At 39.2% G+C, this 21,991-nt stretch overlaps 1 protein-coding gene across 1 annotated transcript in view; it reads left to right on the top strand.

Moving 5' to 3' along the window:
• Positions 1–21,991, top strand: part of fat3a (FAT atypical cadherin 3a) — a 203,218-nt gene that overhangs the window by 94,635 nt on the left and 86,592 nt on the right. Inside the window, exons 4-5 of the mRNA XM_008278980.1 lie at positions 7,539–7,862; positions 19,986–20,047. Coding sequence (XP_008277202.1) covers positions 7,539–7,862; positions 19,986–20,047 — 386 coding nt within the window. The remainder of the gene's footprint in view (positions 1–7,538; positions 7,863–19,985; positions 20,048–21,991) is intronic.

Raw genomic sequence — 21,991 nt, 5'->3', positions numbered from 1 at the left:
AATGAAGTGAAGCTAATTCTGGTCCCTCCCTCAGGACCACTTTGCCTTTATTTAAAGGGTTTGCATAGACAGCCTTCCAGACCTTAGGAACTGTACCTGTTAAAACTGAATGGTTAAATACAACTATGATGTAGGTGACAACAAATCAAGCTTGACGTTTTTTTTTAAGTACAGCTCAAGCTTGCTGTACACATTTTTTATATCTACAGCTTTAGTAATGCATTGACCACTTCATAAGAGGAGAACAACTGTCGGAGGTTTTTTTTCCCCCGCGGGGGTTTTCGGTTCCTTTCCACTGTTGCAGACTGCCTGGGGACTGCTGAAGCTTGTAGGGAATCCAAATGTTTTGGATTGTTGGGTGTTTCTGTCTCTGCCTTTGTGAAGCGCTATGAGATGACTTGTTGTTGTAAATATGCGCTATACAAATAAAATTGAATTGAATTGAATTGAATTGAACTGTGACATTAAACAAGGTCATGGCATTACCTGGGTTCAACAGAGGACCACGACGGTCCACTATAAACTTTATGAAACAGGTTACGAGCAGATGTAGAATGTTTATTAAAAGCTACGCAGATCCTTTATGAATTGATATCAAACATCCATCAGTTGTGGCAAAAGGAGAGAAGTTTATGAGAGTAATATAGTTCACTGCCTTCCAGAATTCTGCTGGATTTGATATTTTAATTTGGACATTTAAATAAAACAAAAAGTTAATTTACTTTTTCTTATTGCACCCTACTGTAAAGGCGTGAGAACCAGGGGCTTGAGCTATTGTGAATTCTGTCATTTTTTAAACATGCGTGCTTATCAAGTCGAGCTAAAAGACAAAAAAAATTTTTAAGAGCATCTGGAATTTTAGAATTATCATAAATATTGCTAGCTAAAAGAAATATTCAGTGGTGCCAGGTCATCAGAATGCTTGAAATCATGTCTAATCATATGCAGAGATAATTTATTTCATCCTTGAGATTCTATTGCAAGCTATTAGATAGTGATCACTTAAACTGTGCTTATAAACTCCTGCATCAGTGATTTTTTGCTTTTCTGTTTATTTTCATCAACTAATGATTACTTCGAAGGGCTTTTTGGTTCAGCTGAAAAAAGTCTATAGTTTCTGTGTGAGATTAATTTTGGCTAAAATGTCTTATAAACAGTTGGTAGCACGAAGCAGACAAGTTAAGATTACCTATAACAATCACCTGTCATATAAAGATAAAAGATAAGCTATCTTATCAGTAGCTGAGGAGGAGGCAACAGTGGGTCTGAAGACCCCACAGTCTACAGTGCCAGGAAAAACGTTTTTGCCCCCTTCTCGAATTGTTATTTTTTAAAATATTTCCCCCACTTAAAATTGAAATATTAGACAAAGATAAACAAAGTAAACACAAAATGCAGTTTTTGTTTTTAAATTATGATTTTATGTTTTAAGGGAAAAAATCTATCCAAACCTACCTGGCCCTGTGTGAAAAGTAGTTGCCCCCCTTGTTAAATTATGAATTAACTGCGGCTAGTCACATTTTTGGGAAGCTGAGTTAAATTTCACTGACCATACCCAAGCCTGACTACCTCCAGACCTGTCCAATCAAGATACCACTTAGATAGAACCTGTCTGACAAAATGGGCTACAAAGTGGCTTGGTGGCTAGCACTGTGGCCTCGCAGCTAGAGGGTCACTGGTTCGCGTTCCGGTGAGGACACTCGGGATTTTTCTATGTGGAGTTTGCATGTTCTCCCCGTGGGTTTTCTCCGGGTTCTCTGGCTTCCTCCCACACAGTCCAAAAACATGTTGAGGTAAATTGGTGATTCTAAATTGTCTGTAGGTTTGAATGTGAGTGTGCTTGGTTGTCTGTCTCTAAGTGTAGCCCTGTGATAGACTGGCGACCTGTCCAGGGTGTCCCCTGCCTTCACCCTAAGTCAGCTGGGATAGGCTCCAGCCCCCCATGACCCTAGTGAGGATTAAGCGTTGTATAGATAATGGATGGATGGATGTCTGACAAAATGAAGTCGGCCAAAAGATCTCAAAAAGCTACAACAAATGCCATGATCCAAATAAATTCAAGAACAGATGATAAATAAATTAATTGACATCTGTCAGTCTGGAAAGGGTTACAAAACCATTTCTAAAGCTTTCAGACTCCAGCAAACCGTGGTGAGAGCCATTAACAATAAGGAAGAGACTGGGCAAAAATAGTATCCATGGCAGCGTTCCAAGGCAAAAACCACTGCTGACCAAAAAGAACATAAAGGCTTGTCTTGCCTTTGCAAACAAGGATTTGAATGATCCCCAAGACTTTTGGGACAATATTCTATGCACTGACGAGACGAAAGTTGAACTTTTTGGAAGGTGTGTGTCTCGTTACATCTGGCGTAAAAGTAACACAGCACCTCAACAAAAGAACATCATACCAACAGCCAAACATGGTTGTGGCAGTGTGATGGTCTGGGGCTGCTTTGCTGCTTCAGGACCTTGACGACTTGCTGTGATTGATGGAATCATGAGTTCTGCTCTCTGCCATAAAATCCTGAAAGAGAATGTTCGGCCGTCAGTTCGTGACCAGCTGAAGCGCACTTCGGTTATGCAGCAGGACAACGATCCAAAACACACCAACAAGTCAACTTCTGAATGGCTTAAAAAATAAATAAATAAATAAATAAAGGTTTTGGAGTGGCCTAGTCAAAGTCTGGACTTGAATCTGATGCTGTGGCATGACCTTAAAAAGGCCGTTCATGCTCGACAACCCTCCAGTGTTGCTGAATTAAAACAATTCTGCAAAGAGTTGGCCAAAATATATCCACAGAGATATAAAAGACCCATTGCCAGTTACACAAAGCACTTGATTTCAGTTGTTATTAGGTTTAGGGGGCAATTACTTTTTCACACAGGGCCAGGTTGCTTTGAATATTCTTTTTTTTTCCTTTATAGATAAAATCATCTTTAAAAACTGCATTGTGTGTTTACTTGGGTTTTCTTTGTCTGATAGGTACATTTGTTTGATGATTTTCAACACTAAAGTGGGGGAAATATGCAAAAAAGAAAAAAAAAGACTTTAAGAAGGGGGCAAATACTTTTTCACGGCATTGCACGTCACAATCATGTACAGTATATTAATACATGCACAGCTGTGAGAGTATAGTGAGGAGAAAGAGCAGGTTAGACACTCACAGTAGATGTGGCTGAATGGTCAGCACTACATGGACTATCTCATTTGGACTTAATTAGAGGCTTATTACAAAGACAATTCTTGTGGTATACGCATTCCTACTTCACACAGATGCGTATACTATACCCTAATCAGTGTCCACATGGAGCAATGCTGTAAATTGGATGCATTAGCCTCCTAGCAGGAATGGAGAGTTGGGAGTGGGCAGCAATAAAAAAACAGTTAGTGCCTGACTAGAGAATTACAAAGGACCTCCATTCCCTTGGATTAGTGCAAATGCTAATCACTGCCTCAATTAATCTTCTCCTAGCTCCCAATTAAGAGTGAGACTCACTTTGTCTGGCTTGTTGAAATGCACTTCCCCAGATACCAAGCAGCCCTCAAGCCAGTCAGGCTCAACAGACTCTCACCACACTGCAGCTAGAGTCAGTACTGAACAAGGCTGTAACTCGCAATTCAGTATTTTATCATAGTCATTTCATTTATTGGTCTCAGTGTGTAAAACTGCCAATAAAGAGTATACCAATTTGAGCACTTGAGAATGCTTCAGAACTCTCTGCTCTGAATTAAGAGATGTTTCTTTATTTTGTCATCTCTGTGGCAATGTTTTGTAAGTATCAAACATGTTGTCATGGCTCCTTCAACTATTGTATGTTTTAACCACTGTAGGTATATAGCATATCCTTTCTCTAGTGTTTTAATGATTAATTTGAAATATTACTGTTTTGTGGGATACTTTGAGTGTGATTCTCAAATAAACTCTTGGCCCATGTTGGTTCTACTTTAAGGAGAATGATAAAAGCAGTCTGGATTTAAAAAAAGAAAAGAAAAAAAATAAAACAAATGACCAGCATGTGTTGAAATAAGTCCAATAACTACATTATTCTCTATGCTCACATATTCAGTTTACATATTTTTCTGTTTCTGTTGTCAGAAAATAGTAGCAAGAACATGAAACAGTGGCTAGTATCCTGCCAATTAAGACTACATGCTGTGTAACAGTAATTTTTAAGCCAATTACAAGCAACACAGATAGATTCAGATTTTATAACCACAAAGTTGTCTGACAAAATAACCATACACACTGGTTACATACAGACAGTGTGTTTTGATTTCAGCTATATTTACATATTAAAAAAATGATGAAGGGGTCAAAAAATTGCCTAAATTGGCAAATATGAAACAGAGTAAAGAAATTCAAAGATAATCTTCTTTTATGAAAAAGCACTGGCTGGAGCAGCTCATTTGCATTTAAAGCTGCAGACACTAAAACAACAAATTGTGTAACTTGGCTAAAACCAGGAGTGATAACGGCATGGCAATGACCTATGCGGTATTTTGAGTACCTAACTAAGACAATTTATTTTTAATGTACTTATCTATGTATTTATGTAATGATTTAAGTTGTCACCCGTCTATAGTTCTAAGTTTTAACTTATATAATTTTAAATGCGGGACTTGATATTGTTTTTGTAGTCATGTTTATAACTCTGTGTTAATACGTTACACTTACATTATTACTATTAAGAATAACAATATGCAAATAATTTAACTGTAAAGTATTTTTCTAATCGTAAAATATCCACATATTTTAGCAGATATTGAATGATGTATTTGCTATACTTTTTATTTAAATTCTTAAATACTGATATTGATATCTACATCAAAAAACAAGTGGCTACAAGTCACTGTACTTGTTGGTGTGATGTATTCTTAATAGAAACAAAAAAAACATGGTGAAATAATCACAGGAAACAGGATTTTCTTCTTTTGAGACAGTCTTTCTTGGTCAGAAAGTCCATGGCTCTTAGCTCACAGACTCGACTGCATCACTGAAGCCACTCTGCTTTTTTCTGATCTGTGCTGCAAGGAGGCTGATTGAGTTGTGATCCAGACTGTCCCTCCTTGTTCTCCAATGTGTTTTATGCCTAGCACTCCTGTGACACTTGTAGTTAATTCCACACTCTTAAGTGGAAAGCAGGCTTGTAAGGAGGAGCTCAGGTTATTAAAAGCAGTGCTGTAGTTTTGTGCATAGCTATTAGCTGCAGAGCAGCCCAGGAGCCAGAAAAAGGCAGAGATGAATGAACAGTGATGCAGACAGAACACAGCATAGGGCAACTCTGAATTAATTACAGCTAACCTTGAACATTCAGTTGTCCCACAGGACAAAAACAATGGTACACACACACACTCTCTCTCTCTGTCTCTCTCTCTCTCTCTCTCTGTCTCTCTCTCTCTGTCTCTCTCTGTGTGTGTGTGTGTGTGTGTGTGTGTGTGTGTGTGTGCATGTGTATATGTTCCATGCTTAGTGTCAATAGTGTTGTTGTTGGTGGCAGTTAAAAGCCATTTTTTTGTCACTGATGTCCAGCATAAACAGCTAACTAAATAATAGGAGCACTTCGTTTACAAAATCATTTATAATATGAAGGGGTATACTTGGGAAAGCTAACTGGGAAAACAGCACTTTTCCACCTCACCTCTTAACCAGTTTACTCTAAAGATTGGTATATTTGTGACTGTAATAGTTCCTGTCATACATGTCATACCCAGAAACTGCTGCAGCAAAACTTTCTAAATATCCTATAAGCTACTCCACTTAAACATGTGAGCAAACAGAGTGTCTAAGAGCTTTGCAATTACATGCTTAAGATACCTTAGTGATTGCATATGTTTTTGTATTGTTAGCTTTCGCTGAGGTTATGAGCCAGCAGCATTCATGTTCAATCCCGGGAGGGTTTCAAAAGGACAGAAGTGCTTTTTGAACAGTGTAATCATCCACTTAGACAATACACAAAGTATATATTGCTTTCAGACATAACTAATAAGTGCACTCAGCACCGTCACACACACACACACACACACACACACACACACACACACACACACACACACACACAGCCCAGGCTGAGGTGAAAGCAAACACTGCCGCACACAGCGATTCACACACAGCACATGAGAGCAGACAAACATAAACTAAGGCCAGAGGTTGCAGGGCTTTAGACTAAACTTTCCACCGGCAAGGCATCATGGGATTAAATAACGTTAACCAGATTGCCTATAGCCTTTACAGTGCTTCTCCTGTTTCACATGGTTCTACAACTCTGCCAGAAAGCCTGTAGTTGGGCAGCTGTTTACTCATTCAGTCTGTATTCAGATTGAAGGTATAGTGTGCTTTATTAGAACATGGGGTGGGCTGTTCGGAGTTCTGATGATGTAGCTCATAGCTGGTGACTATGGTGTTGAATGATAGCAGACATAGTGTCAGAAAAACTTGACAGAACAAATAGAACTGTTCTCCATAATCAGGTATCTAATTGTTGGCATGTCAATTTCAATTTTTAATGTAATCTATATAGCACCAATTCACAGCATATGCCATCTCACAGCACTTCACATCCGAATCAGAATCAGAATCAGAATCAGAAATACTTTACTGATCCCCTAGGGGAAATTGCTTTCTCTTACAGATGCTCCCAATCAAAGTGTTAAAAGAAGTAGAGAAAGTAAAAATATATGATAAAAATATAAACATAAGTATTAATATGAAATAAAGTATATCTCAACACAAAACATAAAATTACACTCTGCAAAAATATACATTCTGCATTTGGGTTATTGCACATCATTAAAAAGTCCAAAGTTCAATGTAAACCTAATCACTCAGAGTGAAGAGGGTGAAGAGAAAGGGAGAGAGGACAGTCCCCTGTGAGGTCCCAGAGTTGCTGACTATTCTGTCTGACACACAGTGTTGCAGGCAGAGTGGTCAGCAACACCGGATAGCAGATGGATAGCAGACAAACAATACATAGGAGAGCGATGAATGTTTTGAAGTTTGGTGAGGCCTGCTACTGCCCTAACCCTAGATCCAGACACACCTGCAGAGAGAACAAAACACAAACTTCAGGAAAGAAACAAAGTTAGTGACATGTAATGGTGGTGTACACCTCTATGGAGAGAGAGGTGAGTAGGGGAGAGGAACCCACAGCATCGTGAGAAGTGCTCCAGCAGAAAGACTCCTCTGGTTAGTCTGGATCCACAGACATTGATGAGGATTACTTTCATCTGTTACAGAGCATTGAAAACTATAAATATATTACAGACCATATGATATATTGGTGCATTGCAGTGGCTGTGTGTTTTTAGCATTATGTTCTCTCTCTCTCTTCTCTTTCTACCCACTGCTTCAACTCCTGTTGTGCTGAGGACTTTTAACATTAGAAGAAAATGACAACAAAATCTTTTTTTATTCAGACTGAAAATAGAATCGACTACCTGTACAGCCACTGTAAAAAGAAAGAAAAACAAAAAATGTTGCTATTACTGTATCGATACTTTACTAATACTTATTTGCTCTTTTTGTCTTTTTCTGTACCAGGGTTGATCTACACCACAGATATTCTGGACCGGGAGACCAAAGACTCCTATTGGCTAACGGTGTATGCCAGCGACCATGGTGTGGTTCCTCAGTTCACCACTATTGAGGTGTTCATACAGGTGGAGGATGTCAATGACAATGCCCCACTGACCTCTGAGCCGCTGTACCGGCCTTCAGTGCCTGAGAATTCTCCACGAGATGTTTCTGTGATCCAGATCCAGGCCCAGGACCCTGATGCCACACCCACAGGCACAGCTGATAGACTCAACTATCGCATTATTAGTGGAAACCCACAGAATTTCTTCACCATTAACGCTCGCACTGGTGAGTAATTATGCGGGTATTCTTGTAAGCAAAAAAACAATGCTGTGTATCAGGTTAAGCAAATTTAGGTCTGAATTCTTTCCAGAGGGAACAATTATGAAATATTCTACATTTAGTCTCCCTTTTAGGGGCCAAGTATCGAGGATGAATTAAAATCCAGTTGCTTAAATTACCTCCTGAGAAGGTCAAAGATTCATTATATCCAAATTCAGATGAAAAGGTATAAATAGAGCCATTTGTCCTATGTCTATGATATTATCAGCTAAAGTTTAACTTAAATGACTCTAAAATGAGTCATTCTCTAGGATCTTGTTAAAGCACCTAAAAACAATGATTCCTTTGCAAATGCTCAAATGAAGCACTGCTGCTGTGGTATTTATCTGATCCCTGATCAATATAATCCCAAAATTAATATGCATTAGTGACTTTAGTCTTACTCATAGACTAAATAAATCATTCATGGGTTTGTATTAAATTGTGGATAGTTATCTTCTAATACTTCTTTTGGACATTAGCGGTTTAGATACAACAATGAAAAACATCTTAAGTTGCTTTTCATCTTCTTCTGAGTTCCAATAAAGCCTGATTTTATTAGTGACAACATTAATATGCTTTCCATAGCAACTCAGCAGCTGCTATTTAATAGAGAAAAAGCATCCAAAATTGGGGAAAAAAACAAACAAACAAACAAACAAATGTAATTGCAATGACTAAATCAGAAGTCAGACCATTGAAATCTATCAACACCACACATGATTTGTATGTGTGATTTTATCTACCAGCTGTGAGCACAAACTGACCCTGAGTACCCTGGATTCTATTCAGTTTGCTTTGATCAATCATCATGCAGATACCCTGCCCACACGAATGACTCCAAAATATGTGGTGGGTGTTCAGTAAGGTTGAGATCTCCTGACTGTTAAGGTTCATCATTCAGTAGAACCTTGTGCTCTAAATGGGAGATTCTACATTCACTACCTTTCTTTAAAGATGTATTCAGGTTCAGGTATTTATTCAAATGGCATAAATGCTTAGAAAATATTACTAACTTAGAAGTTGTAAACTGAGGTTTTTGTTGTGATGTAGTTTACATACTATTACTTCTTTATAGCTCTAATGTCATCAACAGTTCTAGTTCTTTGGGCTTCAGGATGTTTCCTCATTTTTGGCATTCAGTTGGGTGATAATGGCACTGTCATACACATGCAATTGGAGCCACTTGGTGCAGCATTCACGTTGAGGGAAATGGAGTAATAACGTCTTTGTAGTGTGCGTGTGGGTGTTTGTGGGGGGTGGCACAGAAGGATTGAGAAGGATAAAGCTGATTTTGGGAGAAACAACAACAGCAGCTGCAACATCATCTGGGAACACACACATCTGCTCTGCACACCGCCTTACACAGGAGCCAATTATATTTTCCTTTCTCTCCATGACGAGTCTTATATAAAGAAACTGCTATATTTATCTTTTCTTTGAGTTTGATAATATTCCTCCTCTCTGGCAACTCTTCCTGTCTTTCTGCCTCTCTCTAAAGAGATTTTTTTCATCCAGTTCTTTTTGGTATTGTCATCTTTAACTTCTTATGATCTGCAATCTAACTTTCTCTTCTTTTCTTCTCTTGAAAGCTGTATCTCTTACTAGTATAAGAAAGTATCTTTCTCACTCTCTGTCTCAGTGGCAAATGTTGCAATGGAAAATTGATGACACTGCAGATTAACCATAAACAAGTCATTGTATTTGCTCTGTCTAATTTACGCTTTTTTTGTTGTTGTTATTTCTTACTCTAAAATAATTTCTGTTGCTGTGGTAATTTATGGTCTGCATCACCATTATGTGTTAAAAGCATCCCTTGATGCACACACAGTTGGACACATTATCAGTGTTGTTTCCTGGAGTCATTGGGTGTTTCGGGTCTTACAACAGACACCCTCGTCCAGGCAACCCTATTGAGGTTGATCAAACCTCAGCCTGTGTCCAAGTGGCATTCTGCTGTCCCCACTGCTTCCTCTTTTTAGCCAGAGCCACCTGGATGCGCTCTCTGCTGCCTCCATGTTTTGCCAATGGCTCTCCTCCTGTTTGCTCCAGTTATTCCAAGGATTCGTGTAGGGAATGGCCTACAAATCCCCTGCTGCCCACCTGCACTGGCATGCACCTGGTCTTCCATCCGTTGGTCCAGCAGCCCTCCACCGGTTCTTGGTATTTTGCCCTCTTCCACGCATGTACTTCTTCCATTCTCTCCTCTCAGGGCACAGTCAGCTCCAGAATAATTATTAATTGTGGCCTCCGAGATGAGGAGAATGTGGCCAAAGGATTCTTGGGAGGACACCATGCTGGTAGAGCCAGGTCTTGAGCCTTCCTGGGAGTCCAGATTTGTCCACCATTCTCAACCAGCCTTCAAAGTCTGCATTGGTGGCTGTGATGGAGTCTTTGTCCTTCAGGCTGCAGTTGAAGACCTTCCCAAGACTCTTCACTGGCTTCTCTGTTATTGTCGGGATCAGATCTTCTCCCAGCCTGAAGCAGAACCTGTCTGCAACCTTCCACCTTTTCAACACCAGGGATCCTGACTTTGCGGGTTTAAAACTCATGCGAGCCCATGACATGAGTTTTTCCAATCCTTGTAGGATCCACCTGGGTCCTGGCACCGCTGAAGTGGTCCCTGTGAGGTCATCCATGAATGCTCTAATGGGTGGTTGCCTTACTCCCGATTTGCTGAGAGGCCCACTGCACTCGTTTTCAGCTGCTTTCACCAGCATGTTCATTGCCAGTGCAAACAATGTCACCGAGATGGTACACCCGCTTATTATGCCGACTTCGAGTTGGTGCCAGTCTGATGTTATTTGGCCAGATGAGACCCTCAAGCTGAACTTGTTGTAATCGTCCAGGATAAGTTGTTTCACTTTCTGGTATATGTGATATCTCTCCAATGCTACCTCGACCAGTTTGTGAGGTATTGATCTGTCGGCACTGGTGAGGTCCAACCACATCACAGTCAGGGCGCCTTTGCCCTCTCTTGCCTCCCTGATGAGCTGGGTCACTACGCCTATGTGTTTGAGGTAACCATGGACTCCTGGTACACCTCCCTTCTGCACAGATGTGTCGATGTAGTTGTTGCACAGCAAGAAGTTGGACAGTCTCTTGGACACAGCTGCCCTCTGTCTCTCTACACCTCACCATACTATTCCTGGTCGTCACTGGTGCTCCCAGGGTGTTTTATGTGTTAAAAGCATTCATTGATTGATGCTCACACAGTTGGACACATTATCAGTGTTGTTTCCTGGAGTCATTGGGTGTTTCAGGTCTTACAACAGACACCCTCGTCCAGGTGACCCTATTGAGGTTGATCAAGCCTCAGCCTGTGTCCAAGTGGTATTCTGCTGTCCCCACAGCCCCCCCCTTTTTAGTCAGAGCCACCTGGATGGACTCTCTGCTGCCTCCATGTTTTTGCCAATGGCTCTCCTCCTGTTTGCTCCAGTTATTGCAAGGATTCCGTAAGGCCTCGTGTATGGAATGGCCTACAAATCCCCCAATGCCGTCCTCCACTGGCATGCACCTGGTCTTCCATCTGTTGGTCCAGCAGCCCTCCACTGGCTCTTGGTATTTTGCCCTCTTCCACGCATGCGCTGCTTCCATTCTCTCCTCCCAGGGCACAGTCAGCTCCAGAATAATTAGCTGTTTTGTGGCCTCCAAGATGAGGAGAATGTGGCCAAAGGATTCTTGGGAGGACATCATGCTGGTAGAGTCAGGCCTTGAACCTTCTCGGGAGTCCAGATTTGTCCACCATTCTCAACCAGCCTGTAGCTTTGTGGCCTCTGAGATGAGGAGAATGCCACTCCTCAGTGTGGACTGGATGATATGTGGTGGTATTCTCAGTTACCTCTCTCAAGGTCAACTGACATTGTCCAGTCCCGGGCTAATGCTAGCACACCGACAGAGGGGTTGTTGGCTTTCTTCTTGGGGATCTGGCCTTCCTTGAGAAAGCATTTTGCCTTAGATGGAGCTTGTCTGGCTTTGCTGTCCTTGATCCCCTTGCCAATTGCCTCGGTGATGGACTTTAGGACCTGGTCATGCCTCCAGCGATCACTTAGTGCCTTTGCACTTGTTTTCAGGACAAGTGTCCCTGTTTTGGAACACAGGGGGCGTGCTGGTGTTTCTGCTTTGCCCAATTGTTTCATTATTTTTACTGCATGATTTATTTCGCAAATAATTTATATTAGGTATATTTTGTGAGTAGCGTAATGGAACTTGCTTCTGTATTTAAATATTATTCCAATGTGTGATGATATATAAAGAGACTCTTGAATCTCGAATAAAATACCTTAATCCAAGAAATGCATGTACAGTGGCACAGTGATATTGATAAACCTTTTCAACTTACACATTTGCTTTCACCCTGTATTGTGTTTTGAAACTAAATATTGGTTTAGGATTACAGTTTGTTTATTTTGTGAGAAATATATGGTTCTAGATCTGTCCGTTTTTGCAATTGGTCATCTGTGTCCAACACCATCTGTTTTACATGAATGTACTCATAACCAGGTTCAGAAACCCTGTATTGACTTACTGAGCTGATAAGCAGCTTCATGTGACTGCTTAGCCCAACTGAGGATGTTAGACTTAGAGAAGCCAGACACCAAAATATATCCTGAGTATGATGAACCTGCTTTATAATACAGCCCTGTGAACTCAGAAGTAGGATTTAAGGTTTGCAAAGTAAAATCAGTTTTAAACCTTGGTTTTTAAAATCATAATGGTGGTTCACTTCTTACTGGTGTGCATCACCATTTATGTCTCATATGTAGAGCAAGTTTTGTTCAAGAAAATTCATCAGTGTATATAAAAGCATTGTCTACTAACCAATCAGTTCTGTAGGAAAATGGTATCACCCTTCATGGAGCCCAGTGTGTGATAGTGAAAAGGTCTCAAGGGAAAGCAAAAGCTTTTAACGGCTGTCGAAACACTTTTCTTTACCTGAGCAGATACATGAGAGATACACTAATATATTTTCTGTTGCTTTTTCGTCTCTTGACACCAAGAAATATCAAAAATGTTTTTCTATAAACCTTTACACAGTAATAGAATCCTAGAATTGAGACTGATTAAAACACTAAAGCCTTGAAGTTGTTGACCTAATTAGTGGTTTAAATTATGTTTTTATATTTGTCCTTAACTTCCAAGTCAGTTTAACACAGCCATGACTGCAGTTTAAAAAATAAAGCAAACTTGTCTTACACAGCATAAAAATAGGCTACATCTAAGCAGACATTTAGTGGAATACAATGCTGTAATTATAGTCTGATCTTCTTGTTCCTTATATGGGGCAGTGATATTGATCAGCCAATTAACGTAAACATTCACACAGTCTGCAATTACCTGCTTTCCCTCTCTCTTTGGCTGCCTCAGCTGTGTTGCTTTTAGTCTGTGTTATACATTTAAATTCCTCGTATTAATATAGGATTATATTTTGTTTTTTTGTGTGAAATATATGACTGTAACCATGTCCATGTTTGTGACTGGTCAAGTGTTGCCACTCCTTTAAAGTGAATGTGCACATAACTAGATTGGGTAACCCTGGGTTGACTTACTGAGTTGATTAAAAAAACAAACAAACAACAACAACAATAACAACTGTTGTTTGACTGCTTGGCATGACTGTATTTGTCAGGCTTAGAAAAGCCAAAAAAATATCCTGGTTAGGCTGAGCTTGCTATGTAGTGCAGGTTCTTTTGTTTTACTGAGGCTTTTGCACGTTGTTAAAGATTCTACACAAATAGACAAATTCTAAAAACACACATGCTGCTGAGTCAGGTGCTGTTTCACTTAATTTTAATCATCTCAGCTGACAACACACTGCAGGAGGTCTTGTACTTCAGTCACACTTAACACACTGTCTTCTGCTATAGAGGCCTGTGCTATCTGGCTTTCCTATACCAAACAACAGCAGTCAGCTAAGTGGTCATGTAAAGTCGATTATCAACTCAAAATGTCAAACCAGGGTTTCCCGTTATGACTACATTAAAGTGGAAGGGGCGTTGCTGGCACCAGAAGACCAAACATGAACAAGTCTATGGTTGTCTCACAAGACGAACAAACTATACTTCAAGTGCTGCATTTTGCTGCATGTGTTTCAGAAAGCAGCAGAACGGTGCCCATACCTGGTAATGGCTAAATTAGACTGACTTACTGCACTGCAGTTACTTACACATTCACATCGACTTCATTCTTCTTGTTCATACAGAAGAATTGATAGTTCTCCTGATGCATTTGTTTTGATGATTTGTTCGGTTTCCCATTTGTATCATCACTATCAATTTTAACATTCTTTTATCGCTAAATTCCAAGAGGATAATGTAATGGACTGTAATAGATTATATTGTGTCTACCAAAAATAGATAATGTTATCATTCTTTGACTTGGGGCTTTGTTTGGCTCTACTCATCTGCATCATGTCTAACATAATTTGTACATAAAAAGTGTTGAATGAGCAGCAAGTTTGCAGAACAGCAGCCTTTCCTTTATGTTTTTGTCTGTTTTATCATATGGCGTCATCAGACAGAGTACTGACATGCTGGTCACTTTTTGAAGCACTCAGTGCCCAACAGTCAGGCTAGTTAGGTGCATGAAATGTAAGATTACATGAAAAAGGTGTAATAAAAATGGCGTTAAAGCTAGAATGTGCAATTTTTTGAGAAATGTCTGCTTTATTGATTTAGCTGCTGCAACTTGTACACTTAAGGACATGTATGAGAATAATCTGGTATTATAAGTAAGATGTAAGATATAACTTATATATTATAAGTGATTCAAGCCTTGCTTTCTCACCATACATCAAAAAATATGTCATTGTAATAACAAAATATTCATATGGTCTGGTAAATGGTCTGCACTCATATAGTGCCTTTTTACCTTAGTGGTACTGAAAGTGCTTTACAGTGTGTTTCTCATTCACCCATTCACACACACACATTTATACACCAATGGCGACAGAGCTTCCATGCAAGGTGCCTGCCTGAGTGCCATTGGGAGCAACTTCGGGTTCAGTGTCTTGCCCAAGGACACTTCAATGTGTAGGGGGGCAAGGGATCAAACTACCAACTTTTTGATCAGTGGACAATCCGCTCTATGGCCTGAGCCACAGCTGCCCATTGCTTTTACATGACATTTTTTTTTACCCTGTTAACAGGTCCATGAGATGTTTTTATATACTGGAAGACATACAATGAGCAAAATAAGCAGTCAGTGCTACAACTGAGCATGAACCCCTTAAACATGCAGTGTACTGATGACCATCTCAAAAACACATATTGGCACTTCTTGGTTTTCATATGCAACAAACCTAAAGAACCAATTCAGTCAGCTTGTGAGGTGCAGCTTTTGGTATCATTATTGTTCTTCAGAATCAGTTTTAAGGTTCCAACCTGAATGGCTCTACTCCAATGATACAACTTGCCACTGTGTAGTGTAGAGTGAATTTACACTGCTTGGACATAGTTCTATATAAGCAAGTGAAGTGCATTAGATATTATTCACCTCCCTTGTATGTTTTTCCGTGTTATTGCTTTTCGGTATTACATCATGTACAATTTCATTTGTCTTTTTTGACAAAATTTATGACAAAGAATCTTTAACATCAAAGTAAAAATTGTGTTTTTTTCTTTTTTTAAGGACGCATTGACTCTCTTTAAGATCGTACTTAATAAACACACCTTGGGCTGCAATTACAGAATTAAGCAAATGTGGCTTGGGTCTCAAGCAGCCTTTCACATGTGGACACCACAATTTTTACCCATTCTTCTTTGCAAAACTGCCAGTTTGCACAGGGATTGTGTGCTCTGACTCAGCCACTTCAGCTCATTCATTTTGTGGTCTTTAAACCATTTTTTTGTAGTTTTTGACTGTATGCTTCGGGTCACGTGTCCTACTTTTATCGTCCTACTTCTTGCGTGGTGAAGGATCAATAAAGTCTATCTTATCTTATCTTATCTTATCTTATCTTATCTTATCTTATCTTATCTTATCTTATCTTATCTTATCTTGTCTTGTCTTGTCTTGTCTTGTCTTGTCTTGTCTTGTCTTGTCTTGTCTTGTCTTGTCTTGCCTTGCCTTGTCTTGTCTTGTCTTGTCTTAGCGTTGAAAGTCCATTTATGGTACAAGCCCAATCTCTGCATCTCAGACTATGAGGTGTCTTTCCACTAAGGGCCTAAAGCAGGCATCACCAAATGGTGGACCCCGGTCCGGATCCGGACCGAGTGAGGGTTCTACCCGGAACCATGACCAATCTCTGAAAAATTCACGAGAACAGATTTTCTGACGGTTGCGGCTATAGACAGTGGGCGCTGCTACTCCAGTTAATACAGCAATAGCTCCACTCAGTCCAGCCAATCAAATCGTTTGCTTATCCTGCACGACCAGCAGCTCTGTGGACAGTGAGTGGACGGTGAAATGAATTGTCATTCCTCCACCAGACAGTTCACAACCAGCGTGGCTCATATGCTCTGAAAACATGGCATTAGTCAAAAGTGGCCACGTGAAGTGTCACTATGAAGCAAAGCACAGCTCTTTTGAGCAAAGTTATCCCCTGAAGTCCAAGCTGAGGGCACGCAAAATAACCGAGCTGCAAGCCCTGTATGACAGGTCTATCCGACTCATCACCACATTTACAGCCCAGCAACGTGCAAACCAAACCTTTCATTTATTGTTTTCTGAGGATGTTGACTTTTTTGCTTGAAGTGGAGGCCTTCAGTTCTTTAGGCTGGAACCTCTTTAATTTAAGAGATACCCATGTTTTTCGGCTCTGTTTACACTTTTTAAAATTTATTTTAAAATGAGGTTTTGGTTTCTTTCATCTGGAATAAAGGCCTTACATTTATTTTCCTGGGGCTACTTATATATATATGGTAAAAGACCTAGCTGTGCATTCAGTTAAACATATCCTGCATTTAAAATTGACAGTAGGTATTGTTGAAACCATGAAAATGTGGCCTTATGCGAAGGCTATAAGACACAAACTGGACTTCGATTTACTTGGAGGAAATTTTAATGACTGGACCTCAGTGACTTTTAATTGAATACCCCTGGCCTAAAGGTTCAGGGCTGTCTTAATTTGAAATTTTCATGCAAATGATGACTCTGATGCAGACTTTACAACGTTATTATTATTATTGTTATTGTTGTTGTTGTTATTGTTGTTATTATTATTATTATTATTACACCTTTCTACATCTACATCTTTCTTCCACATATCACAGACATTCTTGCACTTAGTTCATTGAAAAATTAGTGGCATATAAATGTGCTTGCCTTATCAGGCTGTTTCCTACAAAATGTGCACAAACCAAGCACAGATGGTATAATGAAGAAATGTGAAACAAATGTGTGTGTTGTGACAGCATCGGGCTGCTAGCGGTGGTGATTATTTATTCCATGTTGTGTTTTTATTTTCAGTTTAATGCCCACATACAATTCACAGACATTAATGGTTCTCCTGTCTTTTGGTAGTTTGCTAAAATGTATAAATACAAAAAAAACAACAAAAAAATGGAATTGCTTCCAAGCAGCATGTGCGATTACAATAGCATGTACTTATCATGCTTTTTATTTTAGCATTTCAAGCCCACATAGACTCAAACACTCAAGCACTAGAGCTGCACACAGATTACGAACAGTTCCACTTTGGCGAAAGTAAAGACTTGTGGCACTGTTAATGTTTAAGTTCAAATCATTAATTTAGTTGTTGTTGTGTTGTGCTTTCCAGGGCTTGTGTGGCCAAGAAAAATGTTAAGGTTTATCTAGCAATGGGCCAACAGAAACCCCTGTTGCAATTATTGAATTCCAGGCAGTTTTTACCACTTGCGGTTGTTTCAGTATGTCAGCATTATGGTGGCTGTGTGAACTGTGGACAATGAGAATCAAAGGTACCTGTTTTCTGTAAAATGAATGTTCTTCTGAACAACAGGTGGTCATAATTTGCTACACTGTGGATGGAGAGCTTTCAGGTCCAAGTAGTAGACATATGCCACAATAAAAATGAATTAATGTTACATGGTTAAAAAAATGCATACACTATGATGAAATGCTGCAAAAAATACAGCCAATTTCTAACAGTCGTGTTTTGGTTATTCGAAATATGGTTAAAAATTGTGAAATCTGATGCATTTTTTGGTCCCAAAGAGTAATTGTTAACCACAGGCTGCTGTGAAAACTGGCAGTCTGAATTGAACAACCCATAGCAGTTCACAAAGATATGTTTAGTAACTCCATTTAGGCAGTAAAGACTATTATTGTTACTTTTACATGGACTTTCTAATTTTTTATGTGTATTTTTTTATGAAGGTAAATAATTTTTTTATAGATTTCTAAAACATTTTTTAGTAAACTTGTCATGCATTACTGCCTTTGAATAAATTTCCATGAAAATATAAATTGCTTTATTATTTATGTTAGATTGTTTTAAATGTTTTTTTAGTGGTATATGCATTTTTATATGGTACACAGAGTTGGTAGACCTGTTTCCTAGATTGTTAGTTATGGTATATGTCAGCAATTCACAGTAGTGTTTATATATTTTCAAAGAAAGAAAGTATTTTACAGGTAACTTAAGTTAATGTTGATGTTATTTATAGCAGCAACATTATATAGATACTGTATATCACCAGAAGGTCTAGTCACAGTAATGAGCAGTAAACCACACATTGTAGTGTACTGAAATCAACTATACACTTAATAACACTTTAAGTAGTTTACAAATACTATACCTGCCAGTATTTTAATGTAATTTTACAGGAAAAATGAAAACAAAATTAACAGATAACAGATATCTGAATAGAACTAGATGTGCTTGACATTTCAAAGTAGATCTATGTTTGTAGGCTCTATTGCATGAGAGTAGTCGTGGATTGTATAGAGGAATTGCTGTATATTGTACTAGTGCACTCTTTCAGAACTGCACTAAATTGCGCACTTATCCGTGGTCTCTATCTGCACACCAAATTTGATTGCAATTGGATTAAGCATTCAAGAGTTAGGGCAGGTTGAAAATATTTGAAAACATCCACAAAGGTTTGTTAATCTATCATGCAATATATGATATCTCAAATGAACCCTATGGGCAATGTCTGGATTCGTCAAAACATGGAATAGGCAAGAGTCAGTGAAGTTGTATTGGAATGGATGATATATGTAGGAAAGGCAGTCAAATGCGTAAAGCAAACAGGATTGAAATGACCATATTTAAGTGATCAAAACAAGCAACTCATTTGGCCTAGTCATTTCTCCAAATATAAAAATAATGATAATATTGTGGAAACAGAAGTCAGTTATCAAGAATGAGCTTTGTTTGTGTGAAAAGTTTTGACAAGAAAAAGTCAGTTGAATATACATCATATTTAATTATAGTTAGCACCTGTGCATCCAAATCCATAACCATCACATATCAAAATCAACAGCAGAACTTACAGTTTCCAATATTACATGTTGTTTCTTAGGGTTTGCACGAACATAATAGGCACTTAGTAGGCAGTAAGATAAGTGATACAGTATTCCACCATTATGGCTCTGATATTTCCAGATTCCAGGTCTTTCCTGCACAAATATGAAAATATATCTCTAATGAGATGGATGCAAAAACACAAAAATTTTATACTTTTTTTTTTGTACATATAAAGGCTAACATAAAAATCTGCAATTATTATGATATTCAATTATGTTAGATCCGGATAGCCTAAACTGCTCTGAAAAAACAAATAAACATAAATAAAGAACTCACAGATACAGCATGTATGACTATACCTTATAATGATCCTTATAATGAATGACAGTAGCCTCGGGCTAATGGGGTTCGTGTGGTGGCTTTCAAAAGGCCAGTATGCCTTCACTTTCCTGTATTTCTTACTGTCATACATTTCTTTTGTTATTTTTCGCCATTTGTTAACATACAGAATAATCACCTTGTATGAAGAAAATATTTAAATAATTATGTATGTATTTTATTTACTTCTCTCTCCTTCTCTCATTCTTTCTAATTACACCAGCTCAGTATCATGTCACCTTGCATATTTCACTGGCACTACTTTGTGTGTGTGTCTTACTCTCTTTTTTAAATAGTTTCTCTGCTGTTTTCTGTCTTAGGTCTGATCACTACAACCTCCCGGAAACTGGACCGTGAACAACAAACAGAACATGTCTTAGAGGTAAGGATATAGTGAATGTACAGCATGTGCGCATACCCATGTATGTAGGTGTGAAATTGTAGGCTTTATGCACAGTGGGTGAAAGAGGACAAAAAATGTCATTGTCCATGATTGCAAAAGACAGATGATAGAGTTCTTCATGGTCTCTATTAGCTTCTATTGCCATAATGATATGCCTGTTGCTGGACCTGGATTTTATTAATGTGATGTTATATTATCAACGCACCCATTGTCATAACACCACTTTATCCACATCCAGTTGACCAGATTGTGGGGGGCCTGGAGCCTATCCCAGCTTGCTTAGATAGCCAGTCTGTCACAGGGCAACGTACAGAGAGACAAACAAGCACTCTCACATTCACACCTATGGACAATTTAGAATCATCAATTAACCTCAGCATGTCTTTGGACTGTGAGAGGAAGGTGGAGCACCCAGTGAGAACCCAACATAAATGCCCAAATTTTAAAACCAGTTTGGTAATGTGAAGTAAGAGCTGACATAAAGAATTATTTTCTTCTTGCTAATATAGGTGTGCACAGCATAAGCTGTCCATGTCCAAGACAGAGACTGGTTTGTAGTTGGCTTGTTATAGTTTTATGTTTTCCCTTCGAACGGAAAAGACTTCACACTTTTGTGATGCTAAATTTAATTTGATAGTTGGTCTTGTGTTTTATGTATTCCCTCGTCAAGAACTTCACATGATGACCGATTTTCAAGGGTACAATTTTCTTTTCAAAATCTGGGGAACGGCCTGCCCAGTCTGAACCTGAGTGGAGTTTTGTTGTTGGACTTCTGTGCTAGTCATAGACTGGGCATAACAAACGCCATGTTCGAGCATGAGGTACAGCGCCCTCCATAATTATTGGCACCCCTGGTTAAGATGTGTTAAAAGCCTTAAAATAAATTCAATGTTTATTACAGAAGCATACTCTCACACTGAAAATTGTAGAAAAATGTAACCTTCAACTCAACTCAAATGAATTGTTGGCAAAAGGGGGTTGTACAAAGTATTAGCATCAAGGGTGCTAATAACTGTGGCACACATGATTTGATGTAAAAGAATTATTTAAGGTGAAGAGAAGAGCAGAGCTGTCAATTGATCACCACCTAGTGGTGAATTGGATCCAATGGTAGGGAAGGTGTTTGGGGACCTCAGGATCGCGTCTCTGCTTTTTGCAGATGATGTGGTACAGCTGGCTTCATCAGACTGTGACCTTCAGCACTCATTGGAGCAGTTTGCAGCCGAGTGTGAAGTGGCAGGGATGCGAGTCAGCACCTCCAAATCTGAGGCCAGGGTTCTCCGCCGAAAACTGGTGGATTGCTCCCTCCAGGTTGGGTGGGAGTTGTTTCCCCCAGGGAAGGATTTTAAGATTCAAAATTCAAGCTTCAAGGCCTTTATTGGTCACAAACACAGTTATACATGGTACAACGCGCAGTGAAATGCTTTGCGTACATGTTCCACACCGAAACAATGATAAGATGAATAAACATAAAGAATAAACACACAAGAAATCATATATATATATAAAGTACAGACCAAAAGTTTGGACACACCTTCAAAGAGTTTGGTTTATTTTCATGACTATTGGCATTGTTGATTCACACTGAAGGCATCAAAACTATGAATTAACACGTGGAATTATATACTTAACAAAAAATTGTGAAACAACTGAAAATATGTCTTATATTCTAGGTTCTTCAAAGTAGCCACCTTTTGCTTTGATTACTGCTTCGCACACTCTTGGCATTCTCTTGATGAGCTTCAAGAGGTAGTCACCTGAAATGTTCTTCCAACAGTCTTGAAGGAGTTCCCAGAGATGCTTAGCACTTGTTGGCCCTTTTGCCTTCACTCTGCGGTCCAGCTCACCCCAAACCATCTCGATTGGGTTCAGGTCCGGTGACTGTGGAGGCCAGGTCATCTGACGCAACACCCCATCACTCTC

This window comes from Stegastes partitus, unplaced genomic scaffold (genome assembly GCF_000690725.1).
Source record: "Stegastes partitus isolate 25-593 unplaced genomic scaffold, Stegastes_partitus-1.0.2 Scaffold140, whole genome shotgun sequence".
Classification (NCBI taxonomy): Eukaryota; Metazoa; Chordata; class Actinopteri; family Pomacentridae; genus Stegastes; species Stegastes partitus.
The sequence above is the reverse complement of the archived record's forward strand: the minus strand, read 5'-3'. Positions and strand labels throughout refer to the sequence as shown.